This window comes from Gordionus sp. m RMFG-2023, chromosome 1 (assembly GCF_954871325.1).
Source record: "Gordionus sp. m RMFG-2023 chromosome 1, tfGorSpeb1-WG-v2, whole genome shotgun sequence".
Classification (NCBI taxonomy): Eukaryota; Metazoa; Nematomorpha; class Gordioida; order Chordodea; family Parachordodidae; genus Gordionus; species Gordionus sp. m RMFG-2023.
In genome coordinates this window covers 81,441,302-81,462,289 of record NC_088775.1, presented here as the reverse complement: position 1 = coordinate 81,462,289, position 20,988 = coordinate 81,441,302, and the positions used below count along the sequence as shown (strand labels likewise).

Sequence of the window (20,988 nt, the reverse complement as noted above, 5' to 3'; positions counted from 1 at the left end):
TCGCAGACATTAAAATTGCGCGAATTAACAAAATTTTAATTTCGCAAAATTTACTACGCATGCTTTGGCGAAAATGCATTTTTACGATTATCGCCATTTTTATGTTATCGAAGATATAAGTTAACAAAGGACATTTTAGGACTTTTGTCCAAGGAAAAAAAACCTTTTCGCAGTGATCCATAAATTCCGCCAAGTTTAGAACGGTGAGTACGACCTCGGAAACGTCCGAGTTAAGGAGCGCCTCTTGAAGATTATCGATCAAATCATCTTGATAATGTTCACTCAAATCCATCCAACAGGAAACAAAGGAGGCATTAAACAAATCCCTGAAATAATATAAACCCAGACAAGATTTCATAAACAAAGTTTTATTTTGAACATTCATTTATAAAAATGCATTTACATGAATGTTAGATTCAGTATCGTATATTATTTAAATTTTTTTTACTTGGCAAGAGGAGCGTAATTTTGAGCCAGAGCCCAACAAGATCTTAAAGAAGGTGAAGGCGATTCCTTCAAAATATCGATGCTCAATTTTTTCAACCATTCTACCCAATCATCCTTCGATATGCGCCCTTTTACTATCCAAGCCTAAAAAATATTTTTTTGAAATATACAAAACAGTGTCGCATTATTCTAGATTGATAAACGGAGAATAATGGTGTGGTTTCGCTTAGGGAATTAAACTTGATGAAATTTAAATTATCTCCCATTTGAGAAAATAAGGTTTATTATAAGCCACACCTAAGGCAATTTCCAAAAATAACTACTATAGTTTCATGTTCCCATTTTAAATGACTTTATTTCTGATTAGCTATAATTATTATATATTGTGTTTTTTTAATGTAAGAACTAGCGAGATATGTTTTATAATATATTTGCATAATATATTGAAAGGTTGTAAAGTATTTTATATATAACATTTAAATTAATATATAGAACCGAAATAATAATAAAACTAAAATGATCTTGAACATATATAATAAGTAAACTATACTTAAATATAGATATAACAATAATGTTTTTTCAAATAGGGTTCTTAGGCCATTTCCAGTAATTTTTCTTTATTTCCATACAAAGGATAATAATTTGCCGGTCAGTTTAATTTTTAATAACGATTTAGAAATACCTTGTTTTTAAATAAAATACAGCAACAAATCATTTTGTTTGTATATTTTAAAAAAAATCTGGAAACGCCTCAAAAACTGCTTTGAAAAAAAAGTTGTTTGGAGATGAGATACCAACCTCATCAGTAAGCAAAAATGTAATAATAAATTTTTTTGGTATCATATCGATGATAGATATCGGGGATACCGTCTTGGCATCAAGTGTAAATCTAATTTATAGTAAGTGTTATTATAGCGGGATATCGTCCCACGTATTTGCCTGATTTTTTTATGTTTTCTCGTGGTAAAGGATAGGAGATATCGCGTTATAATCGTTGCCTTAATACTTGTGCCCTTTTAGCCCTAAATGATAAAGAGATTAAGCATTGCCAAAAAAAATTTTCATTCTTTCCTTCCTTTGCATCAAAGAAAGAAGAAGAAAAATGGCATGTTAATATAAGTTAAACCCTTTGTAGATTCCCGGCATTGATGTTAAGTTTTTTGATAGGCACGACATCCATCCTGGTTTTCGTGGAGGTATCATCTATATTCGTTGGCAATTTATCGTAACGAGATAGGGTATCCTTTCTCTCGTCAAAGGTATTGACTAGATCGTTTGACTTTTTTTTTGTATAAATATTAAAAAGATTATTTTATTTTTATTTTTAACTTATTTTAGTTATGCCCAATTTAAGAAGAAAAAAACAATATTTTTCCTATTAAAATAAATGGATTGAAATGACCTTTATTTCGCTGATCTTTAAAATATTATGTTTTAAACTTACAAGAATTCTATTTTTTTATTTAAAGCAATATGACAAATATATCGACATTTAAATTTTAAAAACTCCCCCCCCCCCCAAATGCAATTTACTATTTTGATGATCAATGTTTCGTAAGGAGGGTAGGATATACTGTTCTTGACCATAACTTGGGCAACGCAGGGCGAAAAAAGGGTTATAAATTGTTTTCCGTTTTGAGCTAGCAAACACGTTAAAACTTTCAAGGCTTCCATCCTTAATTCGCTGTTAAATCCGGGTCTATTATAGCTTGAATTTGTATATATATATAAGTTCCTCGAGGAAATAAGTAATTTAAAAAGTTAAAAGTGGTAATAGTTAATATATAGGATCCGAAAACAAAAGATGTGAAGTGGTAAAACCTTACGGGAGCTTAATAGCTAGGGTGGGTGATGATATATGGTATAATAAAATCATTCATATGTTTTTATTTATAACTTTTCGAAGGTCATTACAGTGCTACCAACTGTTTGTTGAGTGCCCCCTGACGCAGGTGTGGCAGTTCCGATGGTTTGTTGAAAACTTTGGGGCAGATTTTGCAAAGAAAAAGATGGTAAAGAGGGTATCGGGTTGGTTGATGATAAACTCAGTGTTGTTCCGTTGTAATTTGAACCGGTGGAAGGATTAGTTAGTGATACGGAATTAGTGTTATCTATAAGGGACAGAATTGGATGGATGATGGTACAACAAAATTCGGTCATGTCTATGCATTTTAAAAAGGAATTGATCGTTTCTACGGCCGTTCTTTAAGTTATTTTTAATAATAAGTTGAAACAATTTTGAGGATTTTTGAGCCCCTTTAATCTTCATTTAAATAAATTGAAGATTTATTATAACATATTTTATGAAAGAACTATAGAATACCGAAGTTTTTTTAAATTTAATGCCAATTTTTTTTCCTTTATTATATAATTTTATATAGGTTTTAGTTAAAGGTATCTTGTTAATTCAAACTTAACCTAATTCTAATTTTTATCATAATTAATCAACAAATTATCTATCATTTCTTTCTTCCTCTATTTTCGTTTTATAATTAGTATTTCTTAATGAATGTTATTGCCTTCGTGCAATTTATTTTATTCAATGGTTTTTTTTTTAAAGAATTGCGCTTTAAAATGCTCACTTCCTCACGTTCAAGGGAATTTCGGAAGACGTCGTTATCTGTATTATGGGAGGCAAGATTATGTGAATGTAATTTTCGAAAAAATTACCCAAAATCTGAAAGGTGGATAGCAGCTAAATAAATAATAATTTTTTTGTAAAAAAAAATTATAAAACTTATTAGCGTTTGATAAAGTTGAAATCTTAGGTCCTGTCCGAATTATGTTAAAAAAATATATATTATTTTTTAAGCTCATAGTACTTTTTTGAGGAAAATTTTTTTAGGCCAGGATTTTGTTATTTGTCAAGAATTTTTTAAAATTTCCTTCATTTTTGAATAATTTTGGCCGTATTTTAGGAAGTATAAAAAAATGAGCAGTAAATACATATTTAAATATTAAACCCTCTATAATGATTTTCCAATTTAAAGAAAAATTTCCAAAAAATGGAAAAAAAAAACTAATTTAAGGCTATATCTTTAATATCAAGAATATAATTCGTAAACTTTCGAAGCTTTAACAAAAAAAAAAGAAATAAGGTATTTTTTACATAAAAATAAAAACATGTCCTAAAAATTATTCTAGAAAAGATTCGTTTTTATTTTTGCGAATTTTCAAACCAGCCGAAAGAAGATATTATTGATAAATAAACCTTGGCTCGGGTTTTGTAAGAAAAAAATTATTATTTTTGAATCAGGTCCGGGTTTTTTTTTAAATTTTTTAATTTTAAGGCTTTAATCTGGGGCTGCGGGTCCACTCTTTTTTTTTAGACAATTTTTTTTACTTTTTGGGTATTGGTCCTGCCGGCCGAATTGTCGTAATTGAGAACTTTCAAGAAATTTGGTAGCAGATCCGATATGTAGGGCCTTAAATCTGCGCCTATATTAAGCGCAAGTTGATGCAGTAGGGATATCAGAATGGCCTGAAGACTTACGCTTTGTTCCCAGTAATTTTTGATACCTTCGCAGATTTCTTTCAAGTAATTTCTCATGTGATATTTCACTAGAGTGACTATGATGGCTAGCTGCTGGAACATAAACTTTCATAAAATAAAAATTTTTTATAATTCTTCAATGAATGGATATTGGTTACGTAAAATTTAAGTTTTTATCAAACAACATTTCGATACATTTTTCAACTACCAATCACGCAATTAAGAGTGTAGTTAAAAATTACTTTCTTGAAAGTAACTACACTAGTTAGCGTTACAAATTATACCCTTAAAAATGTAATTTGTTAATTTCTCCAAAAGTAATTAGTTACATTACAAGTTATAAATTATTTAAAACTCATCATTTTTAATGTAATCTATCCACTATACAAAATAATTTTGCGATTTGTAATCAGTAATTTAAATGGAGTTCAATTAAAATAAAGAAATATTTGCACTGAAAAAAAAACATACTCATAATATAATAATATGTACTATAAAAAATATCATAATTGCACCGAAGAAAAAAATAGTTAAAGAATCAGCCATTATTTTTTATAAAATATTTTGCTTTAAATTTTGTTTGTCTTTATTAACAATAATAAACTAGTTTCAAAATTTAGGCGGATAAGTTTTTTCTTAAAAATAAGGTTTCCTCAGAATTACTGGGTATAAATGAGATATTATATATAATAATGTCTCATTGGAATAAGGAATCCATATCTCTCGATTTTATATCATTTACCGAGGGTAATTCTGAAATTTTAAAATTCTGTTTACCCGGTATTCTAGAATGTGTAGAGTACCTAATAATTTTGGACAATTTTCGCCATAAATTTTTTTTATTTATTAATTTATATTACAATTCTATATAAAAATCAATATAAATTACGACTAGTTCAAAGGTTCACGGTAAAATTTGAAATTCACAGTGAGTACCCTATATATACTGAAATACTTTTCCTATCAAATTAGATTTTTGAAATTTAAAAATTTACCTCAGTAAATGATTTAAAATTGAGATATTCCGTATCCCCATGGATTTCATATCCCAATACGACATATATATAAATATTTAACATATTATAAAAAGTAAGACTTTAATTTTGTAGTTGCATTCCATTTCAAATGTGATTAGTTAGGATAACATTCTCGCAAAAATTATATTTTAACAACATTAGTAATTAGTATAAATAGTTTAAAGAAATAGTTATATAGTACTTCTCTGGTGCTATCAGAACTTTTAATCAAGGCCAAATAGGTTGGAACAACCTTATTGATGTACAAATGGGATTTGGGACCTAAGCTTTTAAATATGAAGGTGATCGCCTGAACCGAAATGGTGTGATGTTGGTTGAGGGAAGGATCCTTGATTATCTTCATCAGGCAAGAAATGGCGGCGCAGGGGTAAAAGTCTTCTAGGGAGGCACTCACGCTTACCCATATTTCATTGACGGATAAATCTAAATCGCAAGATTAATTAATAAACCCATGAAAATAGTAGATAACTAGGAATGAGGAAATGGTAATAATCTTAAAATTAAATCATACATTGATTATTTTATAAGTTTTTTTAAAAATACTATTAAACAAATTTAAAATACTAAAAAAAGCCGTAAAATTTATCATCGTTTTAGAATAAAAAATTTAGGTTGGTCCCTCGAGATTAAATTGGGCATGTACTATATCAATTTCATCAAAAGAATCGCATTTAATATTAAAATATAGCGAAAATAACTTCTTTTTCATTATATGAGAGTAATGACATTACCTTCCGGTAAATTATCTATATCCGAAATATCTTCCGGATATATTTTTATGTCTCTGGTCATTCCGGTTTTCGCCTTTGTGAATTGACGTGCCTCGATATTGTTCTTGTATATGAAGGGATCGATGGCCCCAATAATACCCATAACTCTGATTGTCTAAAAAAAATAATTCAAAATACTAGGAAAAAAAATGATCCATTATTGTATGCGTTAAATAACGTTATCCCGATGTAAGGGGAATTTTGATCTCGTTTTTCTCGAGAAGTATATTTTTGTAATGTTTGTTTTATTTAAGATCCGTCGTTCGAGTTCAGACTGTACTTTTCAAAAAAAATGATTTTCATTAGCTCGACATCAATTAATTGTCACGGTCGTCAAGGTTTCTAAATCGGTTTTCATCGTGTCAAAAAACTTTTTTTCAAAATGTATCTGATCCATCAAATGGGGTACTGACGTTAATGATTGGCCGCTATTTACCGTTTTAGAACTAAACCTTATAAGTGGGTTTATATTCGCGTTTATTATAAAAGATTGGATAAATGAAATGTTATAGGTAGACCTGTGACTTTTTTTGGTTACGCCTAAAACGCCGCCGTTTTTTCATGTCGGCTTCGCACTGCCGGCGCAGAAATTTCTTTCATATTTTATACCTTTTTATTCTAATAATTGGTCAACATCCCTCTTGTTATTTTTTAATGTCAATCAGGATTTTGATGAATTTTTATTTTCTACAATTTAAAATCATAATTATATTGACGTCATTATAGAATTCAATCAATCAAAAATCTAAAATTCCAAAAGTTACCATAATTTTACATATTTTTAAAATGGAATCTACATTTAATAATTCTATTAATAATTTTAGTATATAATAAAAAATCCATAGTCTGGAAATTTTTTGCAAAAGTATTAAAAAAATTATTTGTTCTAAGACATAAAACTGGAGAGGTTGAATTTGATTTCGAGAAATATCAAAGAAAATGTCAAAGTACAATAGATTTAATATCAGATATGTTAGATCTTGACAGCATTGATCCATACCGGGGTACCCGTTTTCAAATTGGCAATTCCAATGATAATAATAACAATAATTCCACGTATATGAAAACCTTAAAATTAAATGTCCCAAGCCCAACACTTTGGAAATTGAAGCACATTTAATAGTAAATGATAGTGATAGTTCTGAAATTATTTCACTTAAGGAAAATTTCCTAAAAAAACTTGCGTTACGATTTCCGTGTAATCTGCAAGTAATAATATATAAGTATATTCTTTTATTTTTTATTTAAAATTATCTAGGTATTGGCTTCTCTTTTAGATCCAAGATTTTAAAAATTGACAATTGTGTCAAAGTATTTAATAGAGCAAAATAGTTCAGCTTCAGAATTTATAATAAACATCTTAAACTTATAGAGAATGATGATAATCAGGTAGTAAATATAGCTAATGAGGATGAAGATGAATTATTAAATTCAAGTTATTTGGCAAAATTGGCAAATAAACATACAACAAATATAAATCATGATTGCAAGTTAGGTGATTTAGAAGAAGTTTTCTTGGAAAATGACATTCACAAGATATGGACGTTCTAAATTTTTGGAGTGAAAAGAAGAGTAAACTTCACAATCTTTTCAGGCTCGCCAAAAAAATTCTTTGCATTCCGGCGACTAGCACACCTAGTGAAAGAGTTTTCTCTACCGCTGGATTGACGTTAAATTCAAGGTGATCATCATTATGTCCCGAAAATTTAAATAAGATAATTTTTATACATGATAATTATAAAATTATGAAACCGATTTAGGATATAATAAGTTTTCTATTAAATGAATATTAAAAAATATGCCGAGATATCTGTAGAATAGTGTATATTCATTTGTTTTTTTTTAAAAAAATTAATAAGCAATTAAAAAAATTTATGTTATAAAAATTTATAACTGCGCCTATTAACGCCGATTTTATTGACGGCGGCTAAAAATCGGCGCGCCGCCAGCCGTCGATTAGATTTTTGAAAATTGTGCCGGCCGCCGATAGTTTCGTCGGCGCACAGGTCTAGTTATAGGTAATTTAGTATAATTTAAAAAAACCTTCAAAAAAAGAAGCTGTTTTTGTACTAGATATTTCAGATAACAATCTATAGTATAGTAGAGAGCCTTATGATACGGTTCCTTAGTGAGTTCGATGTAACAAATTTAAATTATTTTTTTTCGGCATGGACTTCAGGCCTATTCAAGGTTCTAATAAACCGTGCTATCATTTTAATAAAGATTTGATATTTAGAACCAATATTTACAGAATTTATTAAAAGTAGAATCATCGATATTGATGCACGAGGTCATGTAAAATGGAAAAGGGGAATCAGAAGGGATTTTTTTAAAAAACCGATTTAATTAATTTATAAAAATGAATTATTGATAGAGTGTAAACTACACTACTACCAGAGGTCACCCATGAAGGTGAATATTGATATTTAAATAAGAATCATAGGCAAAATTGTAACAAAATGGTTCTGTGATAATAATTTTTATTTTATAGCATTAATTTTTTTTTATAATCGTTTGGCATAATTTTATATCCGCGATATTGGGAAAACAAAAAATTTTGAATTTCCAATGTAATTTATAAAAAGAAGATAAATATTTTAAAATAAAATTCTTGTTATTAAACCTCGAATCTAATCCTATAAACTTGTTCGTACCGCAGGTAGTTCAAAAAAATTTCTAAAAGAAAAGGGAAATCGGTATAAGGCTGCATCACGTATCCACCGCTTTCCACCAATTGCCCCAAAGTCCATAAAGCAACCTAGAATAGTTTGTTTTTTTAAAATAAAATAAATCTTACCATTATAATTATACCCGATCAGAATCAGCTGACCAGACCTCAATCTTTATAATCTAATATCAGTTTAATATTCTTTCCTTTATCAAAATTAATAAGTTTAAAAAAAATTATTATTTTGATTTAAAGAAGCTGAGATAGTCTTGTTAAGCTCGATTTGAACCGATTTTTAAAAAGGAATAACTCAATATTTCAGACAGAAAAATATTACCTAAGCCTCGAGATTTCGCTAATAGATGTACAAGCTTTTGTCCATCTTTGAGGAAGATCTCCAAGCTTGTTGTAATATATATCTGTTTAAAATATTGAGTTAGCCCTTTTTTAAAATGGGCCCAAATCGAGCCGTTTAACAACACTAACCTGAGGCATGTAAATTTATTTTATATATAAATATTACAATTATAAAGATATTTATCAGACCTCTCTAATGCTTGGTAAATTATTTTCTTTTAGCATATCCATAACTATGGCGAATAATTCGTAATTCCATTGTTTTGTTTGAGCTCCGCACACCTTATAAGTATATAAATATTTTGTGCTTTTTTTTTAATGGTAAAAATGTGAGGCAATTTTTAAAATCCAAATATTAAAAAAAATCAATTTTATCGATTTATTAGCATTTTGTTTTTCAATGATGATATGTAGCGAAGGTCAACGGTCCGGTTCTATCGGTTTGAGACCTAGATCTTCTTTTTAAGGATCGAAGTCTGGACCAGTTTTAATTTTTAACAACTGGTCTTCTATCAATATTTAAGTTTGCTTTACTATTCAATTAACATATTTCTTTATACCTAATTTTTTTTTGTACATTTTATTTTGTTAATTTTCTAGTTATTTTAGTTTTTGTGAATTTATATTTTTATTTTGCAATATGAAAATCATAAGTTTGTCGGTAAAAACAAAATAAAATTTTAAATAACAAAAATATAAAAGGACCGGTCTTTTAATTTAGGAACACGGTCTGGATAGATCTTTTTAAAGACCATGGTCCGATCCGGTCCGACCAGAGCCAAGGATGAAACGTAACCTTAACCAATGATATGCCGTTAAAATAAATAAATGTAAATAAAATGATTTATAGATACCAAAGCTAACTCTCCGATAGCCGCCAATGAATTAATGGTAACTCCTGCATAAGGACCCGGATCTTTTAATACAGGATTTATGACCTATAAATGAACAAATATAGCTATTTTAATTAAATTCCTATTTAGTTTCGAATTTTGATATTCTCCTAAAACAATAAATAAGCATCTTACAAGGTAAATAAAAACAATCAATTTGTAAAAGTTAAACCTTCCTTTTTTTTAGTGTTTAAATCAACTATTAAAATTGTAACAACAAAAAAATTACTTTAGAATACTAAAATATATATGATCCGCGTAAAAACTGTTACAAAATTCTTTGATATAAATACTTTGAGAATTGTGGGAACGTATAAATAGACGAGTCTAGGAACGTTAGCGATCATTAATGCGAGAAGCCGAGCACTGTGCTCTTTGTTTCGTCCGATACCGCTATCGTTAATATTTGATAACAACTGAGTTTTAATATTAAAATGTTTGATACATAAATTTAATATTGTTTAGCATAATTGCACGCAAGATTAAAAAGTTTTATTTTTGATAAATGAATGCATACGCACTAAAGCCCTATATGGATCTAGATAGACCTCTCTGATCTACTGACTCGATTTGGCTGAGCCTTGATTTTATGATTTTTATATTTAGGTTTATGGAAGTCATTACAATGGCAATTCACCAAAGTAACTGAGAAAATTTTTTTTAAAAAATTTATATTCTAACTAGTGTTGTGATAAAGTCAGATTAATATTATAACCAAAATAATATTATGTAAGTCTCGAAATATGGCAAATAGATATCCGAACCTTTCTGCCAACTATGAGCAAAATCTTCAGGCTCACATAATATTATTTTGGTTATAATCTTAATCGGGCCATTTTTAAAAATCGGCCTAAATCGTGGTTTTAAAACACTAATTTCACTTTTCTATGCGCTAAATTTTATAGAAAAAAAATTGTAATATAAAAATGTTAACCTGTATCAAGAACTTTCTCAGGATAGGCAAAACGGTGGAGGGGTCTACCGTGCTTAATCTTCCTAGTATGCACAGAACGTTTTCCCGAATCTCAAAATTTTCGTCGTGGAACGCCATGAAAAACACGGTTAAGTGCTTGGGTTGAACCAAGTAGACGTCGTAACAATCGTCAATGGACTCAAAGACAGCCAGTCTTACACTAGCTTCTGTAAGACAATTAATAAAATAAGATCATTCGTTGTTTATGTAATAGAATCCAGTGGTGTACCTTATCTTATAAACGGGATTTCATTATTAAAATATTATGTAATTTATTATTTTTTTGACCCTCACCCTAACCCTCTGAAACAAAATTCTGGAAACGTCACTGTCAGAATCAAAAATATTTATAAAACGAATTCCAAATACTTTTATCATTTACGCCGATGGGTATCAACTTATCTAGGATGTCGGATAATATATCGTTTCTGCTCTTGTCAAAGGCTAAAGGATTAAAGTTCTCGGCCTTAAATTATTAAAAAAGATTAATTTATTAAAAAAATATATTTGTACAATGGCTAAACAAATAATACCTTAAAAAAAATATTAAACAAGTGAAAATATTTAAAAGTGTTTAAAATTATTTATACTAAATTATTATTTCAACAATTTCCAAAAAAAAATACAAATATCGTAACTTATTACAATCTTGATCTAGTTAACATTATTAGAAAAGAAGCACATTCAAAATTATTATTTTATGTAGAGGACTATCCCAGCCTTCTATAAGGATAAAATTTTAACCCTGATTCAATTTCGACTAAAAATGGAGTTAGAACCTTATAATTGATATTTTTAAAAAATTTTAAGGATCGCGATATTTTAACATTTATAAATTAAAATATTTATATATTGTGTTTTATTGATAAATTCGATTAAAATTTAATATATACATATATAAATCAAACCTGAGTTGATTTATATAATAATTTGAAGCAGGTCTTAATTGATTCGATTCTAATCTCTTTGGATTCCATGTTTAAATTATGGTCAGCTATATACTTAATCAATTCCAATAAGGGATGTCCTGTTTAAATAAATTTATCAAATGAGTTTATAAATTTAATGATTTCAAATAACCTTTCATTTATAAAAGAGATATATTCCAATTTTTTTTTATTAATATACAAATATTTAAAATTAATTAGGTTCCAATAATGGTCGGTCCTCTAACATGGAGAAACTTATGTAGTCATCTCATAGTCAACATACATGGTCAATATCATTTTTTAATTATTTTAAATTTTAGTCATTAGTTATAAGTAAGAACAAACAATAAATTAACAGATAAACCTTCAAAATCGAAGTTTCTTAGTGTTCTAATCGCTAATGCCAATCTTTCTAGTTCCATGGCTCCAATCATAACCGGAATTTCGTTCGATATAAGGGCTTATAATATTATATATATATATATCAGGTTAATTTAAAAATAATCATTTCTGTTTATTTAATGGGAAAAAAGGGACATATAACTCCAAGAAAAAATCTATTCCCTCCATCATGAAAATTATTCAGAACTTTCAAACACTTTCATATATGTTTATTAAAAGTATACGAGCTATATATACTCTTAACAAATTAACTTTACATCAAAAATAAAATCAATTTTGTATGAGGATTTGCATTACAAGCAGACGATATATAAAACTACAGGATTATTATTATTTTGGAGGGTGACAATATTTAAAAATAAAATCATCTGTCCTAGCCATTTTTTTACATGGTATTGAATAAGCCGAAGATGGGCGAGAAACTGTATTTGAGTAATAGAAATAAGGTTTGCACATGATTATCGAAGTGATGTAATTCAACAAATTTTCTTGAACCATTGGTTTGAGGGTAGGAATGTAAACGCATATATCTGCTAAACACGTGACTAGAGACGGGCTTTAAAACGATTATTTATTTTAAATATTGTATCCTTTTGGAAGCTAAGATAGTTTATTACAAAAAAAAAGAGAGATAAGAGACAAGTATGCAAAAAATTGCCAGAAAAATAAACTAATAAATTTTTTGGTTATATTATTGTACTTGTTTATAATCTAAAAAAAACCTTAAATTGCAGGATTGAATATCGCCGATAATATCTTTGATTGGGGTCTCGACAGTATCCTTTAACGATTTTATGAGCATTTTAATACAAGAGAAAACGGCCCCATCCATATTCACCCCCTTTTTTCTTAAATCGTATATTTAATATTTATTAATTTTTTTAAAACAAAATTAATCTTATTATTTATATTTCTCATTCCCTTTACTTTTTCAAACATCAAAATTATAGTCCATTTATTAATTAATAATTCAATATGCAACTGTTAAATTAAATGTCATCTAATTATAAAAACTTGGCAGGGGTGTCTTTGACAGAGCTAAGTGCCAGCCTGACGCAATCGTAAACTTTTGGAAACATTTTTGGGGCCTCACTTTTGATGGCTAACACCATGTAACCCATAGAATAAAATGCGGGAGATTTATAAGGATCTTTGCGTGAGGACGCGATTAAGAAGGTTAAGCAATTGTGGAGTATACTAGGGGGGAAAAAATTTTTTTTATATAAAATTTAAAGATTAGTTAAGCATTTTTTAGATGTTATCAAATGATTTTTTTTATTTCACTTATAATAACGTTTTTACGATACATACGTAACATTATATAATGCTTAATAAATTAGATTGAACCCAACTTTCTAGTTCACACTTGATAAATCTATTTTTTCTAATTATTCGGACCGGGTCAGGCAAAGGTTCATACGACACGGTAAAAAAAAAATTATTATTATCTTTTCCGAATGCTTTAACAATCCTTCTTAAGTTGGGTAACTGGACCTAAAAAAATAATTTATTTACATTGGCTTTTCACAATATAGCCCTATATAGATCTGACAATCCGGTTCGCCCCAAATCGAATTACCCTGATTTAAATATCAAATAGAATTTCGGGCCAGATACTGGGCTTTGAATAAATATTATAAATTGTCACATGACAATAAAATCGTTTTTTAATCAGACTGGCCAGTATCCTGAAAGATCAGATAAATGGTTCTATTCTAATTCACATAATAAAAGAATGAATAATATTTAAGCTCGACATATAAAATTAATAATTCCACCAAAAAAAATGGTAATTCCATTAAAATAAATAGTAATTCAACCAATAAAAATTTTTTTTTAAGATTAGGTTGTGAACCTTTTATTAAATTTTTCGGGTCTAAGGAACGCGAGACGCGGTATCATTTCCATTAGTAATAATTGAACCTGTGTATTCCGATTAGACAGAGACTTATTGATATGACTGTTAAGCTGTAAGTAAATTTAAAAATAATAAATTAGGAAATCTAATTGTGATTTTTTTTTCTTCTTTTTTTCAAATAAATGTAAAATAGTTATTATAATCCGCTTATACGGTTTTTGCCGTGAAGATTAAAATATAACGGGAGAAAATGAAAAAGAGGGATCAGAAGATAAACTGGCTTGCCCGAGAAACATGTAAAACCGCCAAAAAAGAAAAAAATTTAAAATTTAAGGGGGAGTATCAAAATGAATTTTATTTAAGGAAAAAAAACCAAATCGAAATTTTGAATCAATAGTGTCCCGCACGATTCACTCTGTATCATATCTTGGGGGTCGCTTGAATTCTGCGAGGCTATGGATTGAATAAAATCTAAAAACATCTGATTTTGGAATTGCAAAAAATTGATGGATATGTCCAATTTCACCCTACTCTTTACTGGAGACTAAACAAATTGTTTATTTTTTTTATTAGAAAAAATATACTAGGAGTATGACCGTATTTAATATTTCTTTCTTTCTTACTTTCTCTTTTTCAATCATTTATTTATTTATTCATTCATTCATTCTTTCTTCCTTCCTTCCTTCCTTCCTTCCTTCCTTCCTTCCTTCCTTCCTTCCTTCCTTCCTTCCTTCCTTCCTTCCTTCCTTCCTTCCTTCCTTCCTTCCTTCCTTCCTTCCTTCCTTTCTTTATAAATTAATTTTTTTAATTTTATATAAAAATGTGTATAAATTAATAATTGGGAATCCTAATACCTTGTAAAAAACATTTTCCGTAAATTTGTAGTTTGAGACATTTTCTTCGAATTCTTTCCGCACAATCTTTATAGAAAAATATTAAGAAAGAGTAAATAAATTATTTTTTTGTGAAATTAAAAAGTTGCAAACTGAATGCAATCAACAAAGGCTGTGTTGGAATTCAGATTGGTTCAATATTTTTTCCCTTACATTAATCGATCACCCAGATTGGTTCAATATTTTTTCCCTTACATTAATCGATCACCTTCTTGTCAGATGAGGGACAGGTGATTATCCAGTTTTGGTAAAAGGGAAACATGATTATTCTTAGTTTCATAAATAAAAATGGCGGTCAATTTAAAATTATTTAGATTATAACCTCGGATTGAATACAACCGATCCTTAATAATTCGTTCAACGTCAAAAGACCCCCGTGAGTTTTTTCCTCCTTGAGGTAACTTCGCTCTTTGGATGACGCTTCTTGAAGAAACGCGAAGCCTTGATTCAATGATATCTTTTAACACGAATTATTAACAGAACACTCTCTTATAATTAATTTATTTATTATAGTCCAGTGTTGGACAATATCGCGGATATTTGTATCTTGTATTTTTTTCAAAAATTTTCGAAAATATCACGTTATAGATACCATTAATGGTTATTATATTTTGTATCTTAAATTTTTTTGTCAAATATCTTGTATCTTAAGACACAATTTTTTTTAAGCTTTCAAAAAACGTGACTAACCCTGACCGTTTAATTAAAACTCTTAGAGGGGAAGGAGATCTTTAGTAAGTAATTTAAAAAAAATATCAATAAAAGGATTTTTTCTAAAAACTCTTATCCAGATAAAAAATTTATTGTATTGATAAAAGAAATTTATTGTATAAAACTTGTATAAAACTTGTAAAAGAAGTTCTGGATAACCCCTCATTCACAGTTAGCGCGAATTCGCGGCAAAATAAGCAAAATCTGCGAATTCGCGCTAATTATGAATTCAGGGTAAGTGCCCTCTCTATTTTATATTAGTTTTCATGGGAAGTGCATTTTAAAAAAATATAAAGAGCTCATTATAATAATAATGAGAATCATGAATATATAAGATGACACAATTCATTCATTATAAATTATTATTCCGCTGTAATATATGAATTGATCCTTGATTCATTTATAAAAAAATATATATTTAATTAGTGTTGTCAAATGGCTCAATTTTTAAAAATGGTTAACTGAATATTTTAGCCAATAAATGCTATGCAAGCCTCGATATTCCGTTATTAGATGTCCAAACCTTTCTTTCATCAATGGGCAAAATCTCCAGGCCTGCGTAATATTTTTGGCTAATATATTGGGTTTGCCGTTTTTAAAAATCAAGCAGTTTTAGAAATCAGTTTAATCGCTAAGTCCTATCACTTAGGTGTTATTAAGCAGTCGTTGGTGGGTGTGGCGTGCTACAAAAACCCAAAAACCTTCATTGGCTTTGCCATGAATAGGTATAATTAAAAAGAAGATAAAAAATTTAGGTTAAATTTTGAAAAAAGGCATTCGACTGTCTTTTTGCTCATGTTATCAATAACTCAATGTTTTTGTAGATGTCGGCCATGGCTAAGTCGGTCAAAAATATTTTTCAGGCGGCCAGAAAACGTGTATAAAATGATTTTTAGGCCGAGCTAAAATCTCGATAAAAAAATTTTTATGTTATACATAAAGGTCTATTTTATATATTTACCTGATACCAAGGTGGCTTATGTATATCTCTATTCTCCCTCTGACTAACTATATGTAAGACAGCTCTGAGTGAAAGTGACGCGCCTTCCCGAATTATTGGCTTTAAATATAATTTTTTATATATTTATTATTTGAAACAAATAAAAATAGTTTTTAAATTTTATGGTTGTGTCCTGTTTCGTCTTATTTCTAAACATAAATCTGTTTAACTGTCTATATAGCTTCCTCCAAACAAATGAGAAAGAAAAGAGCGTATTTAGATTTAGTACACACTTTAAAACAAAACAGAATAGGGTGGCCTGGTTCAAAAGTATAAAAAATGTCAAATTTATGTTTTTTTAAAGGTGAAAATCTAGGAGACAAACCAATCTTATTAAATTTTTTAAATAAATATTTTCGAAAAAAAATTGTAAAAATTAAATTGATTTTGAATCATTTCCATCTTGTTAAAAGATCGGGGTATTCAAACCCAGGGTAACTCAACATTATAATTAGCTAATTTGTCATAATTTCTACTGGGTGTTTTCCAATCAAAATAAATTCCTGATTACATTAAAATACTTTTTTAGTAAAAAATAAATGAGGCCGTTGTCTTGGTTAATCTTATTTCTAAACAGATGTTTAGCCGTTAAGCTTCCTCTAAATTGCCTAAAACTAAAGAGGCTATTTGATTTGATTATGCGTCTTTGTTTATTTGTAGGCCCAATTCTAGATTCACCCATATGGGGGGGGGGCAGACAACAATTTTGGGTGGGCAGTTAAAAAAAATATGTTCAAGACAATAGAACGAATATTTGTTATTTGAACATAAAATTGAAATATAGGATTTTAGTTGAAAATACTCAGTATAAAAATATACAATGATCAAATATGTTTATAAAATTAGATGGAAGATAAGAATTGACTAATAGCTGGAAAGAAATAAGTTGATTTAATGATTTCACAAATATTATATAATAACGTTAATATAGTTTAATTGTACTTGTATAATACTTGTTAAGGATTCAATTAGAAAATATTTATAACTATATTGTATTTGTATAATGCTTGTTAAGGATTCAATTAGAAAATATTTATAACTATATTGTATTTGTATAATGCTTGTTAAGGATTCAATTAGAAAATATTTATAACTATATTGCAATTGGTATCATGTCAATGATTGAGCAGTGTAAAACTAACAAAAATAAAGCATTAACAATATAATTTTGGTTGAAATGTGTTTTTAAATATCTTGAAAACATTTCCAAAATTGATCGGTTATGTTTTTCCCATTACCTAATAGAACCAAGTTACCATTTCTTATAACACTACTCAAACATTTATCTGATTTTATAATTCTCTTGAATAGTTAAAAGTGACACACAACTCGATGTGGATGATCTAAACTGATACCGAATATTTGAAAAACATTTGGAAATGCATTTTTGTACAGGCATAGAAATTTGACAAAATCTGTTGTAACACAATCTTTTTATTTTCTAAACTTTCAATGAATTTTTTAACAATCTCAATTGTAATTAAATTACTAATCCCAATAATATTGGTTGCTAATGAAGGTTTTAATTTTCTTATATCTAGTAAATTAAAATGGCTATCTTGATTTATATTAGCTAATTAGTTTATACAATAAAATTGAAAATCTTATGATCCTCTTCTTCTATGAATTCTACGATTATAATGTTTCTCAGGGAGCCCTATATACAAGAACTTTCTTCCAATTGGTAAAACCCGATTTGGTATAAATTTTATTCACCATTCTTTAAGATATATATCTTACAAGGAAGGTGAAAAACTGCATAAACATCAATTAATTATTCAACCTATATGTATTCATAATAAAGAAAATCTTCATCCATTATTAGTAACAGTAATTTTTGGTGATTTTGGTATTATTGTTAAAAAGCCTGATTTGGGTCAAATGACCCAATTAAGATTCTAGAAAAATAATGTTATGTAAGCCTCTTCATTTGGCAAATAGATTTCCAAGCCTTTCTGCCAGAGCAGAATCTCCAGAATAATATTATTTTGGTTATAATTCTGATTGAGCCTTTTTTTTAAATCGACCTGAATATTAGATGTTGACCTATTTGCTGATACCTAATTTAAATCAATTGTAAAATATTTGCAATAAGAATATCTTAAAAACCCTAACTATCCATTTTGTTTTGCAAGCTCAGGCTCATTTTCCTTATTCTGAATCTTAGCATCTAGATCAATTTCATTCTCCCACCAAATTAACTACATTTACATTTTCTCCTTCCTAATTACAATATGAGGTGTGCTGGCAGATATTTAAGCTGACAAGAATAGTTTTTTTTAATAGTGGTAAACAATTATTTCTCTCCCATTACATTCTTATTTTTAAAAATTTATCAAAAAAATATAAAAATATTTAGGAACCAAAATAAATAAATAAATAACAAAATTGGATGAGGGAGGGGAGTTAGAATTTTTTGATGGGGGAGGGGCAGTTATCAAAATTGGGTGGGGGGAGGTGGGTTTAAAATTTTTTGGGAGATGCAGGCCCCCCCCACCCACCAAAATAGGCCTAGAATTGGGCCTGTTTATTTGTACCAATAATAATATATAGATAACAAATTATATTCATTTAATGCACAAACTTTAAAACAAGTCAAAATAGAGTGTCCTAATCTGTTTAGCCAGGGCTACTCAGAAATAAGTTTCAAAAATAACACTAACTGGACGATTCATTTTATAAATGAATAAAAAAATATACAATTTATTTTGAGAATTTTTTTCCTTTTTTAGATGACAATTAGGTTATGTTAAAAATCTGTTTTAAAATTCTAAAAGTTTTGAATCTTACAGAAATTTGAAAATTTTAATCTATGTTAAATTTTTTAAAGTTTATAAATATATTTTGGATGTGTATTTATTTTTATAGTTTTTTCTTGTTTTTCAACAGTTTTATAAGTTTGTGATGCCCAGGAATATAAAATATTTAATATTGTTTATATTTTTTTTCTTAAATTTTTTATCTCTAATACAATCCTTATGAATAATATATTCTACCAATTTGTTGTAAATTTTTCATAACTATTATTCTATCATTTGCTTATGTTTAGTTTTTAAAAAATTAACTTTTTTATTATTTTTTTAATTAAATTAATTAAAGAAATTTAATTTTTGAGCATTTAAAAATATAATTAAATAGATTCAAGCACATTATTTGTTATATTTTTTTATTATTTCTATTAATATTTTTTAGAAAAAAATAGCTATTTTTGGGTCTAATTATCTCATAGTACATCACATTCTTTTTAGGTTTAATACCCAATCTATAAATTAAATACATAACATTTAATATTACCTTTGTATCCTTTAATGCTATAAATATAGTTTCAAAATATTGAGGCAAATGTTGGACAAAAAATGTTGGTGTACACAATGCCAATTCTTTTAAAACCAATACCTTAATTTTCAATTATATGACAGTAGTTCAAAATTTAAGTTATTACTGCCGCATGTCTTCTTTCTTCATTTCTTTCACCACATAACCATTCAAAAGCCCTTCTTGTTTCAAAATCTACATATTCTGCTGTGTATGTTTCACTAGACAGTGCTAAATACCCTATAGCTTTTGCTGCTAATTCCATTAAATACTGATTGCTAGAAGGTAGCATATTTCTTAAATAATTTGCACAGCGACTTAATCTTGAACTATTATTACTATCAATCCCAATTAAACTCACTATAAAACTTTTATTTAAAAAGGTTATATCAATAATTACTAATGGCTAATATTCCAGCTCTTTTATCAAAATAATCTGAACTAGAAACTAATTCAAATATACGTTGATTAAATAATTCTAAAAAATTATTAGATTCGTCAACAGGCATTTCTTTCAATTCAGTCCCTGCAAAATGATGAAGTTGCTGAGCAACTTTAAGTGCAATCTCTTCCGACTGATTTTTAATCCCATTTATAAAATAAGATAATGAGTTTACACTCATTTTTTAAAATTTTTTAGAAATATGCCCATATGTTAGTTATTATGAATGAATGCTAATAATATGTTTTAGAGGTTGGTTGGCTTTACTAAACGTGGGACTAGAATATTTAGTTAAACTATACAATATTTATTATAATAAAGAAGATGTTTTGAACATGCTTATTTTTATATTGAATTATTTTTGAAATAAAACTAAAGTATTTGATAACCAAGTATTCTTATTCCATTTTGATTATAATGGAGGGTTTATTTTATAATTGATCCGGTAGAAAAATTTCAAGTGATAAAATTATATTTTAATCATATTTATTTACAGATTCTATGAACATTATATCTCAATATTGATAGTAGATTCCTTCACATGGATTTACAAAAAGCAAAGTTGAGTTAGTAAACAAATTCAATATAGACCATAAACTTAAAATTTACCAATACCCCTCCCTATAATATACATCTTACTTAATCGGGTACGGGCTTTTCTCTTTCTTCTTATCTCCCGTAGGCGTTTAAGCAAGTGGTTTTGCCTCTTGCGCGCACAGGTAACTGCAGCCTGCCCAAAAATTGTGGATGGGCTCATCTCATAGGTTACCCCCAAATTTCTTAACCCAATTAGATGGGAT

At 28.2% G+C, this 20,988-nt stretch overlaps 1 protein-coding gene across 1 annotated transcript in view; it reads right to left on the bottom strand.

Moving 5' to 3' along the window:
- The window catches only part of LOC135931626 (serine/threonine-protein kinase mTOR-like), a 36,982-nt gene extending 16,583 nt beyond the window's left edge, over positions 1-20,399 (bottom strand). The window contains exons 1-28 of the mRNA XM_065468862.1: positions 20,147-20,399; positions 19,874-20,106; positions 19,726-19,827; positions 16,393-16,491; positions 15,043-15,177; positions 14,682-14,747; positions 14,201-14,371; positions 13,825-13,937; positions 12,984-13,166; positions 12,692-12,817; positions 12,359-12,525; positions 11,932-12,027; positions 11,547-11,665; positions 11,008-11,104; positions 10,600-10,805; positions 9,959-10,081; positions 9,627-9,710; positions 8,962-9,054; positions 8,371-8,505; positions 5,709-5,862; positions 5,159-5,400; positions 3,791-4,045; positions 3,030-3,142; positions 2,345-2,650; positions 1,981-2,155; positions 1,574-1,726; positions 449-591; positions 164-326 (exon numbers count right to left, since the gene is read on the bottom strand). Coding sequence (XP_065324934.1) covers positions 164-326; positions 449-591; positions 1,574-1,726; positions 1,981-2,155; positions 2,345-2,650; positions 3,030-3,142; positions 3,791-4,045; positions 5,159-5,400; positions 5,709-5,862; positions 8,371-8,505; positions 8,962-9,054; positions 9,627-9,710; positions 9,959-10,081; positions 10,600-10,805; positions 11,008-11,104; positions 11,547-11,665; positions 11,932-12,027; positions 12,359-12,525; positions 12,692-12,817; positions 12,984-13,166; positions 13,825-13,937; positions 14,201-14,371; positions 14,682-14,747; positions 15,043-15,177; positions 16,393-16,491; positions 19,726-19,827; positions 19,874-20,106; positions 20,147-20,369 — 4,275 coding nt within the window. The 5' untranslated portion in view covers positions 20,370-20,399. The remainder of the gene's footprint in view (positions 1-163; positions 327-448; positions 592-1,573; positions 1,727-1,980; positions 2,156-2,344; positions 2,651-3,029; positions 3,143-3,790; positions 4,046-5,158; positions 5,401-5,708; positions 5,863-8,370; positions 8,506-8,961; positions 9,055-9,626; positions 9,711-9,958; positions 10,082-10,599; positions 10,806-11,007; positions 11,105-11,546; positions 11,666-11,931; positions 12,028-12,358; positions 12,526-12,691; positions 12,818-12,983; positions 13,167-13,824; positions 13,938-14,200; positions 14,372-14,681; positions 14,748-15,042; positions 15,178-16,392; positions 16,492-19,725; positions 19,828-19,873; positions 20,107-20,146) is intronic.
- Between the last annotated feature and the right edge of the window lie 589 nt (positions 20,400-20,988).